Raw genomic sequence first — 10,304 nt, 5'->3', positions numbered from 1 at the left:
ATTAATGTTACTTATTCCACCTTTAAAATCCATAAAATTCATATATATATATACTACGATAGAGTTGGTTTAATACTACTAATATATATAATATAAACATAATTATGAAAATATCGCTAGAACTATTATTATCCATTTATTGTTTATTTTGAATTTAATGATAAATTATCAGTTAAATCACTAAAATTTCTTATCAAAACTAATGACTGAGCCTAAAATAACGAAGAACATTAAAAATTCGAAAATTAGTTCATAAATAATAATCCTTATGTTTCTTTTTGTATGATGTTTTAGCATAACCACACAAAATTAAGGAAAAAATATATTTATTAAAAGCACTCGGTTGCAACAAAAAAGTGACAAGAAGGTAATTAATCATTGCTATTATGAACAAATCTTTTATACTATAAATAGATATCAGTTGAAAATTCTATGAATGATATTTTTACCATATTTTTAATTTTAAATTATCAGTTTTCAACATTGTTTTAGTTGCTTACAGAAAAGAAAAGTTATTATTAATAACAAATAAACTGTTAGGCAGTTTACACACCCACTAATCAAGCCACTTACAATTTTCACGATCTTTATGTATTATTTCTCGATTTTTCTAATCATGTATCTTCCATTATATTTGAGAAAGAACCACTCCATTAATATCAAAGCAAAATGTGAGTTTGGATCTGGAATGGTGCAACAAGAAGACAAAAGAACTAAAATCAAATAATTTCAAAACATTTTCTTAACACACGAAACATTCATTCTCCCTTGACAAAACAAGAGTGAATTAGTTTTTGTTTTTTTTGTAAATGAGGATTGAGCTTTGTAGAAATTCTCTGTGTCGGTTGGCCAAGAGAGGATAATGAGGATGCATAATCGTCTTCATGTTTACTTTTATCAGTTTCTTCAGTTCATTTTATAGAGGTTTTTTTTAAAAGAAAAAAATTTACAAAGTGTTTCTTAAATTCAGTTTTAATCCGTCAAAAACAAATCTTGCGGTGACTGTGACATTTATATACAAATAGATTTCATTGAAGATCAAACCAACATAAAACCATCTAAAGATTGAAAAAAAAAACAATCACCAACGAAGGCTGGCTTGAAGAGAAGAAGGAATATTATATACACCCTCAGGTTTATGAATGCTAATTGCGTCTTTTAACAACTAGGTGAGTTGTTTGCTTTTTCTAATCCCATAATCATTTAGTATTCCCTTTCGGTTTATTTCTTGGATCTCTACAGTAAACATTTGGAATATTATATAAATATAATTTATGAAACCATCAACCTTGGTTTTATTTCAGCATTGATATTTGTTTAAAGTTTTCATAAAATAAATAAGACAAAATCAAGCAAAACTATGAAAGCCAAAAATAAGAAGAATTGTTAGTATAATTGAAAATAAATAATGGGTTTAATGGGAAAAATATAATAATAATGCATTTAGTTTCTATAAAATTTTAACATATATATATTTTTTTCTAAAATTATGCTTTTATTTTAAAATTTCTCTAACTATTTTGAACATTAGTTTATACATTTTTAAATATACAATTATAATGAAGCAGTCGTATTAGCTAATATTCATATTTATATTTTAACAAAAACATGTATTGTTACCTTCATATACTTTAATTTTTTTTAATTAACATTTCATAATATATTGATAAATATAATGTGCTTATGCATAGCATGTGCCATAATACAAGTAAAACTATAAATAATGAGTGTTTTTTTTGTCAACGACAATGACGGTGTTGAATTATTTATTCAACTTTTGAATGTAATGCAATGAGGTTGGTGAATTTGGAGGGTTCACACAAGTTGAATAACTTGTTGGAAAAAATGGTCCACATTGTCATGTGTTTAATTCTTATTGGTTGTCTAGATTTTTTTATTTTTTATTTTATTCAATTTTTGAACTTTATGTGAAAGTAAACTATATATAAAAAAAATATATCAAAAAATATATTTTTATTATTATCTACGAATAAAGACTATTCTTGTTTTATTAAGATATTAAAAATGTCATTTTTTGTTATGTTTCTTTTATTGGATTCTAATCAACTATTTCAGTGTTTTAAAATTTTTAGTTAATAATATTAATTTTAGTATTAATTTTAAAATTAGGTAAAAATATAATATAAAATAAAAATTATTAAAATTGTGTTTCTTAGTTATTTAAGTTAATTACAATAAAAATATTATTAATATGTGGTTATTAAATTATAAGAGATGAATTATAAATGGTGAGGCAAGGTGTTGAATTTTATTAAACAAAGATATTTTAGAGGTTTAAAATGAATTGAGTGTTGAATAATTAGGTGGAAGAGAGAGAAGATGATGAAGAAAGTTTAAGGAAAAAGAGAAAAATAGAGTGTAGAATTATGTTAACCATTGCACATGATCTAAGAGAAGAAACCACACATAAATTTTAATATTTGAATCAGCAACTTTAATAGTTTTACATAAGAAAATCAAAACATCATATAAATTAAAACAAAAAATATCTTCTAAAGCATCATACAAAAAGAAACCAAAGGAATAGTATTTTCGTCAATAGAACATTAACTAAAAAAGGAACCGGCGGTACTAGATTAACATACACCACAATTTAATATAAGTACCACGTGCAGGTTTGTTTGCCATTATATTTTACGTCTTTGGTATATTTTTTTTGACTGTTTGGAAAAAATCCTCAGATGGTTCAAATTATTTTACATTTTTTTGGTATAAACACCATTTCCACTAATTGAATAGTAGTCTGTTGCAAACACAACCTCTTATATTCGAAAAGAGTTCATGGATTCTATGGCCCAGATCAAGACCTCATATTTTCATGTAGCGGTGATATAATTTGATATTATGGGTTTCCATTGCCGTAAAATTAACATTGACATGAAAATTGATTTTGTTTCTTCCAGATTCCATCAATAAAACATCATCTTGTATTTCTAGGGGTTGTGTTCTTCTTCGTATGGTATAGATCATAATCAGTTACAAAAAATAAAAATAATATAGATAGATAGATACACAATATCTTTGAAATTTTAAAATCCAAATACAACATATCCAAACTTTTTTAAAATATAATTGTTTTTGAAGCGGATCAAAAGAGATCTGAATGTGTTTAGATAGTACTTGATAGTGTTATCTAACTGGGCCAAGACTACTAGATAGTTTCTCATGGGCTGGGCGGAGACTAGGAGATGTCATCTTTCCCCTCGAAACGATTCCTATGGCGATTATGGCCGTAGCCGCGCTCAGGTTCCCTCTTATCGCCCGTCGAACTTTCCCGTCTTCGGTTAGTTACTGTCCCCGGACTCTTCTTTCCAACGAATTGAGCTACCGACTACAATCGATTATCTGTTTTTCATCGTCCGACGGCTCCGATATCGTTCAGGGTCCCAATTTTTTGAAGTATAGCGACGAAGAGTTGATGAAGCAATGCAAATTCGAGACCTTTAGAGTTTCAGGGCCCGGCGGACAACACCGGAACAAGCGTGACTCCGCCGTTAGACTTAAACACCTCCCCACCGGAATCGTAGCTCAGGCCGTAGAGGACCGTTCACAGCACAAGAACCGAGCTTCTGCTCTTAACCGGCTTCGCACTCTCCTTGCTATCAAAGGTCTCATCAACTCCAATCCCTTCTCGCATGATTTCATTATCTTATAACTGAACTTGCTTGTTTCTTCAGTGAGGAACAAGGTGGACATTGATGCTTATTCTCCTCCTCCCGAGCTTCTTCAGATCCTGCCTCCCAAGTCCACCATTAGAACTTCTTCTTCTGGTTCACAGATTGGTCCCAACAATCCTAAATTTGTACCTGTATGACTCTCTTTCTCTCCCTTTAGCTCACCTCTCGTTTTACTCACAAGTACTCGTTTACAGGGAATGCAAGCTTTGCTTGACGTTATCTCTGCTTCTGACGGTTCTATCGCGGACTCTGCCAAGTTGCTGGGGTGACTCATCCTTCTTGAACATGTACTTTTGCCTGAACTTTGAGTCATGTTACTTTTTGATGTTTCAGTTTGAGCACTGGTGGCTTGTCTCGTTTGATACTCTCACATGATGGTCTTCGTATGGCAGTCAATAGCATGAGGGCAGCCAAGGTACGTACTCTTTGTTCTCTATACTTTGCCGATACACTAGTCATAGCGCAAACTGTTTATCTTTATAAGGTCCTGCTTTTAAACTACTTTAGATTTAATTTTATCTTGGAATGAATCAATATGAAAGTATCTTCATTTGGTTCTGCCTCCTGGATACAAGTCTGTGTGTTGATGCGCATGAAATGAATGTTTTTGTCTTCCTTAGCTCTTGCTATATTATCACTGTTATTTGAATTTTTCAGCATGCTGACTAGTTTATAAAGTGACGAACCTTTTTCTGAGTTTTCAGGGAATGAAGCCTCTCAAGTAGTCTGGATGGTGGGACCTTTGAAAATGTCCTTATTTTGTATACAAAACAAAGTATAAATGTTGAGTTCTGTCCAGCATTTGTTCTTCTAATATCATTCAGATCGTCACCTATTTTGAGATGATATACTACTAAATAGGCTGCTAAAATATTTATGGTAATTTTGCGTCCCATTTTGTTGTGATTGTGTTGGACCTTTGAAGCTAATACTGTTGGAACCATTTTGGATTAGATTTCTTCCTATTATCTTTGTTCTTGTTTTCTCTCCATTTAATGAATTGCATGCACGCTTAAAATTCAATTGACAGCAACTTGCAGTGATGTTATCTCCCTTTGGAAGATATGATTCTCATATAGCAATGTAGAGATGGCTCTCGTTCTTTCTTTTTTTGTTCCTGATGTTAGCTACACTGCTACACTGAGTGCAGTTAATACACGCTAAATATCTTGGTCAGTGGAGCAAATGAAGAAAAACCGGTCACTGCCTGGAGGGAATGTTCTCAGGTATATTGGACATTTGAAAATAGCAAAAGAGTGAGAATCAGATTCTTGCAGAATGAGGTTCTCCTCTTCCCCACACAGCAAAAAGAAATAACTTTTATGGAGTTGACTCTTGAGAAAGAAAAAAAACCCAAGAGTTGAGTGAGAGTCTCGTGGGTGCCTTCTGACTCACTCCTTTGTATATTTTACACATGAATCTCAAACTCTGAAGGTATGCTCTGAGATTGCGAGATTCCTTGACTTCTCTTGGAATTAGCAGCGACTATTCACCTTCCCTTTTATCTCTTGTGTGATGAATCTTTAAGATTCTACCAATGGATGAGTGATTCGTGTAGTGAATGATCAGCTTTTGGTAAAATGAACTCTATGTTGATGCCATTGTCACTCCGCTCTGTAAAGAAAAGCAGATATATGTTTGTGGGGATGTTCTATTCTAGTCATAAAGTTCTTACAGCATCTCTCTCAAAAGTGACGTTGACTTTCATTAGGCCTAAGCCCTGTTTAATACTATTTGCAAGGATAATTCCAATTCCAATTCCTTACTTTAAGTTGATAGAAAAGATTTGATTCCTCACCACCATTTTGTTGGGGGGTTTTCTGTTCTTTTATTGGCAACTTTCTCCTCTTGCCTTCATGTATAATTGTATAATCATGTTACTCATGTATATATACACTTCACTACAGAAACAGTTCTTATAAGACATCACAAATCCAATAGTGTTGTTTAGTCTTGTATATATCAATGAGGCTTCACTTATCTGCCAAGTTTAGGCAAGTTCTTGGCCACGCCAAGGATCAAGCCTCTATTGGCAGAGCTATTGTACAAAACTACAATGAGAAATCTTTTTTTGACATTGAAGTTGCTGTGGTTCGAGCTACAAGCCATGATGATTGCCCTGTTGGTGACAAAACCATGCACGAGATTCTCTTCCATGTCTCTAACACTCCAGGAGCAGTTCCTTTTCTTGCTGAACAGATCTCACGCCGTCTAGCCAAGACAAGAGATTACTTAGTCGCTGGTAAAACTCTGTTACTCATCCACCGTCTCTTGCGTAGTAGCAGTCGCTGCATCGAGCAGCAGTTGCATATCGCACACACCTCTGGCCATCTCCAAATAGGTTGCTGCTGGTTCATGATGAGCCAGGATCATCCATCTTTTGCTTTTCTCCAGAACTATGTAGCTTATCTCGAAGAAAGAGTTGGATGGATCATCAACCAAGCTGGTAAGCTTGAACCTGTAATGTCTGGCGGTACAAAGTGTAGTCGTTACAAAGAGAAATCAATGGATCTTGTGTTCCATATCTTACCAAAGTGCCAGGAATTCATTGCAAAGGTGTTGAAGTGTTCACCGGTTGATGTATGGCGTATGGATAACCTCGTCCAAGCAGCTACAGGCAGCATCTTGAAAGAGAGTTTCCAAGTCTACATGACGTATTCTGATGGCATAGCTGCACTGAGTGACATGCTATTTGATCTTTCAAGACCCGCAAGAGATTTAGCTTGCGGGATGCTGAGAAAAGGTTCTCAACAGATTGAAGATCTTCGTGTCATGTATGAAAAGTGTAGAGGGTTCACCGGCATGAAGAGCTTGGATTACCCATCTGTGCAAGCTATTACTATGGATCATACAGTAGCACTGGAGCAATGCTCAAGCTATAATACTCGTGCAGGTTCTGTGTTGAAGCGCACTGGCGGTGAAAGAGGTTTCTCTGTCTCCACCAACTTAAGAGATTCAGTCACTTGCAATGAAAAATTTGCATCTACCAGTCTTTTCTTGTTACCAGTGGAGACCAAAATCAGCATGGTATGGGTTGTTTTTGACAATGAAGAATCAGATAAGCCAACATAGAGCATATGAGTGTTAATCATTCATCTCAAAGGAAATATAAGAAAATTGTGGAATACAAAGGTAGAGGTCATCTCGCTTATCCCATAGATGGTTAGGAAAATTGTGTCCCTGATTCATGTTACAAAATCCAATTGTTATCAATTTATATAATACCAATCAATACACGGTTTTATCGGAGTTCATATAATAATCTAGCGCATATTTTCAGTGTAACATTTTTGAAACAAGTGAATTAATGTGGCAATGGTTGACACAGCGAAATGACAGAAAAAATTGCATAAAACAAAAAGAAAAATTTACACTTGGAGACACATTTTGTCTTATCAATTACACGTTAAAAGACATTGTGATGGTAAAACACTTTCTAATGCTAAAAGACCAAAAACTCTCTAACTGAAAATTATGTATATTTACATTTTTTTTTATTTTTTCTCGTCTTTCTCGTTCTTCCAACGTGAATTTATCCAAATTTCATATTCCAGTGATTCTACTTCTTCTTTTTTTTCTATGGAAATTATTCTCCACTCCTTCTTATGTGATCCTAGTTTTTTAATTCATAATTATTTTAGACAGATATAAAGAAATCCTATTAAAAATACTTCAAGTGGTAATTTATCATCCTCTAGATTTTTTTTAAAGATATATGTCAAAAATTTTAAAGAAATCATTCGTAAATGCATAGAAAGCTACACATTTCTACGACAAATTATCTACAAAATAATCAATATATCGTCCACATGATTCTATCAACATAGACTCGCCGACACGAGTCCGAGTACATGAATTTGTCCACAAGAACATGTCCATAAAAATTGGTTTAAAACTTTTTTTATTTTGTTCACGCTCAGACGCGTTCATCAAAATATGTCCATTGATAGCTTGTTCACTAAAAAAATCATGTCACTTAAAAGGTATTTACAGAAAAATAAAATTCACTGTGAGAATGTATGTTGTAAGCTCGTTCACATAAACTACATCCACACTCGTTTGATAATCACATTTAATTTGTACATTCTTTTTTTTTTGTTTCTTAAAATTCTAATCTGTCTAATTAATATTATATTGTAAAGTGTATAATAAAAACATATTAACTTATGATATTGATACAAAACATATAAAAAATATATGAAAAACTCTCGACCACCATCCAGATCCAAAAAACTCTCGACCACCATCCAGATCCACAATAACTACTATTCCCAATTCAATGTCCATAATTTCTTTGTTTACATATTATCTATCCACAACTTCTCAATCCACAAATCATCTATTAAAATTCATCCACATTTCATATGTATGTACATCATGTTATCCACATTTTATCTATTTTACATTGTCCATCATATTTCACTTTTTCTTAATAGTTATTCATATTTTTACAATATGAAAGTAGATATCAAAATAAAGAAAAAAATAAATAAAATTCATTATACAAACAAAATATATATTTTATTTATATATTGATCTAAAATTGAGCTAAGAAAAATTTGGGGAAAAAAGAAGAAGCTAAAAATGTACTAAAATAAGAAAGCTTAACTGTATTCTTATTTGAAAAAATTACGCTCTGGCATACTTTTCACTTATTCCTTATCACTCTAACATACTTTCCCCATGTCACATACTTTCTCATGTGCAATTCTCTAATTTACCCTTCAACCAAAATCAGAGACATAATGTTTAAAAAAATCAAAACCTAAACTAGATGAGTTACTAACCAAAGAAAAAAAAACCTTATATTCTCTCCCGAGTCTTTTCCTCCACTCTTCGTTTTCTGCAACTGAATCTCCGGTGGCCTATGGTGGCTCCTTTAGCACCACCGGCGGTCTAGTTTGATTTCTTTAGGTTTCTAGTGTGTATTTTGTATTTTGTTTAAGCTTTGGATGTGGATCGGGAGAATTCAGATCTAAGAGTTCATCTTTGGACATATTTGTCGAGGTGGTCATGGGCTGTCTGCTATAGTGTCCGTCGTCGGTGAATCGCGGTGGTATCTACTGGATTCGTGCTCCTGATCTTCCTCCATTCGATTTGGGTGGGAGAAGCGAAGGATTCATGCTACGTCGTGGCCTTGCGGTGGTCTGGGGCTATATGGTTGGGTCCGGAGCCGGGGAAGTGCGTCAATCTCCTCTGCCCATGAGCTTCTCCTGTTTACGGTCCCTTCCTTGTATCTAGTTTACCATGGTGTAGTTGATGGTTTGAACCCTTTCTATCTTTGATTATAGTAGAAATGATTATCTCTAGTCTCTATTCAGCAACGGTACGACATCCAAAAGAAATCAAGAAAGTTCAACGCAGCTGTGGATAAAGATAAACTCATGAAAGTTAATGTTTGTTGTATGCTTGGTCACCAACGCAGTTGTGGTCATCTCTCACATCCACTATGTGTGGCCACCATACTGTGGTTTACCACAATTATAGGAGTCCTTCTAAGGGTTAGTTTGTACAAAGAGTTGCTTACAAGGCTACCGATCATTATCTACATATGTTGACTTCATTTGTGTCAGTAAATGATCAAAGTGTTGTGGTAGTAAATGTTCGCTGCTAGCTTTATTTGTGGTTTGAACCTACAAAAAATATGTGTGGTCAATGTAATGTGGTCATGTTATAATTATTTTTGTTCACAAAACAGAGACAACCACAAGTTACATGGCGTCAAACAGCTATCTAAAACACGAATAGAAATTTGCAAAGTGGATTACAAATCTTCGAATCCTTTCCACAGATTCCTAAAAGAAAGAAGATATCTTCGTCAAAAACCAGCACGGGAAGAGACACATTTATTATCCATCAACTTCCCTTTTTCTGGATTTGTATTACTTTTAACACCGGTTGTCAGATGAATTTTACTTTCCTTTAATCTGACGGTCGTTATTAAAGCACATCACTCCATAAATCTGACAATTAATTGCAAAGAGAGAGCCATAACTAGTCTTTAGCTTTTACAAAACCATGTCACACATCTCCTTACACACAAGGGTATTTATGTAATAGCAGGTCATAAAGCTTGTCTAGAAGTATACCTCTAGCCATAAATGCCTTAACAGACCAGCCTAAAGTAACTGAGAATGTAAACTTATCTTCTTATTTTGTATAAATAATTTGGTTTTTTCTAATATGCACCTAACACATTCATGAGTTTAATGAATCATGTTTTGAGGGCTCTCATAGTTCAACTTGTGGTTGTGTACTCTGACGACATACTAATATATAGTAAAACTATGAAAAATCATGTTGAGCGTTTGAGATAAGTCTTAGATAAGCTTAGGAAAAAAAGTCATTATGCTAACTAAAAGAAGTATTTTTTTGAAACAAAGAACCTTATCTTTTTGGCTTTGTTGTAACTTCATGTTGCATACATGTTGATGAGGAAAAAATGATGGCTAGCAAGTATTGAATCTGAATTCGGTACGTACTACTTGTAGGCACGAATTCGATGGTAGATTATTTGAAATACAGTTATTGATCATGATCAAAGAAAAGATTATAATGAGTTTTAACTTAGAACGTATACCCTTAAAAAGTGTGTTGATAATTTTA

General features: G+C 33.4%; 2 protein-coding genes across 4 annotated transcripts; both read left to right on the top strand.

Annotated features, from left to right (window-relative positions):
• Positions 1-3,093: 3,093 nt before the first annotated feature.
• On the top strand, positions 3,094-5,374 carry LOC106367428 (peptide chain release factor 1). 3 transcript variants are annotated; one of them, XM_048761734.1, is made up of 6 exons: positions 3,094-3,304; positions 3,404-3,629; positions 3,699-3,829; positions 3,893-3,963; positions 4,032-4,113; positions 4,849-5,374. In XM_048761734.1, the coding sequence occupies exons 1-6, from the start codon at positions 3,239-3,241 to the stop codon at positions 4,885-4,887; spliced, it is 615 nt and encodes a 204-aa protein (XP_048617691.1). In that variant the 5' UTR covers positions 3,094-3,238; the 3' UTR covers positions 4,888-5,374. The 3 variants fall into 3 exon arrangements, with proteins under 3 accessions (XP_048617691.1, XP_048617692.1, XP_013662652.1); XM_048761735.1 differs by lacking the exon at positions 4,849-5,374 and adding an exon at positions 4,403-4,666; XM_013807198.3 differs by lacking the exon at positions 4,849-5,374 and adding an exon at positions 4,403-4,666 and having other exon boundaries at positions 3,143-3,629.
• A 233-nt stretch (positions 5,375-5,607) lies between these two features.
• LOC106367427 (putative clathrin assembly protein At1g33340) lies at positions 5,608-6,950 on the top strand. Its single transcript, XM_048761733.1, has one exon. The coding sequence runs from the start codon at positions 5,664-5,666 to the stop codon at positions 6,768-6,770; it is 1,107 nt and encodes a 368-aa protein (XP_048617690.1). The 5' UTR covers positions 5,608-5,663; the 3' UTR covers positions 6,771-6,950.
• Positions 6,951-10,304: the final 3,354 nt, after the last annotated feature.

The sequence above is a fragment of the Brassica napus genome, chromosome C6 (assembly GCF_020379485.1).
Source record: "Brassica napus cultivar Da-Ae chromosome C6, Da-Ae, whole genome shotgun sequence".
In the NCBI taxonomy this organism is placed as follows: Eukaryota; Viridiplantae; Streptophyta; class Magnoliopsida; order Brassicales; family Brassicaceae; genus Brassica; species Brassica napus.
The sequence above is the reverse complement of the archived record's forward strand: the minus strand, read 5'-3'. Positions and strand labels throughout refer to the sequence as shown.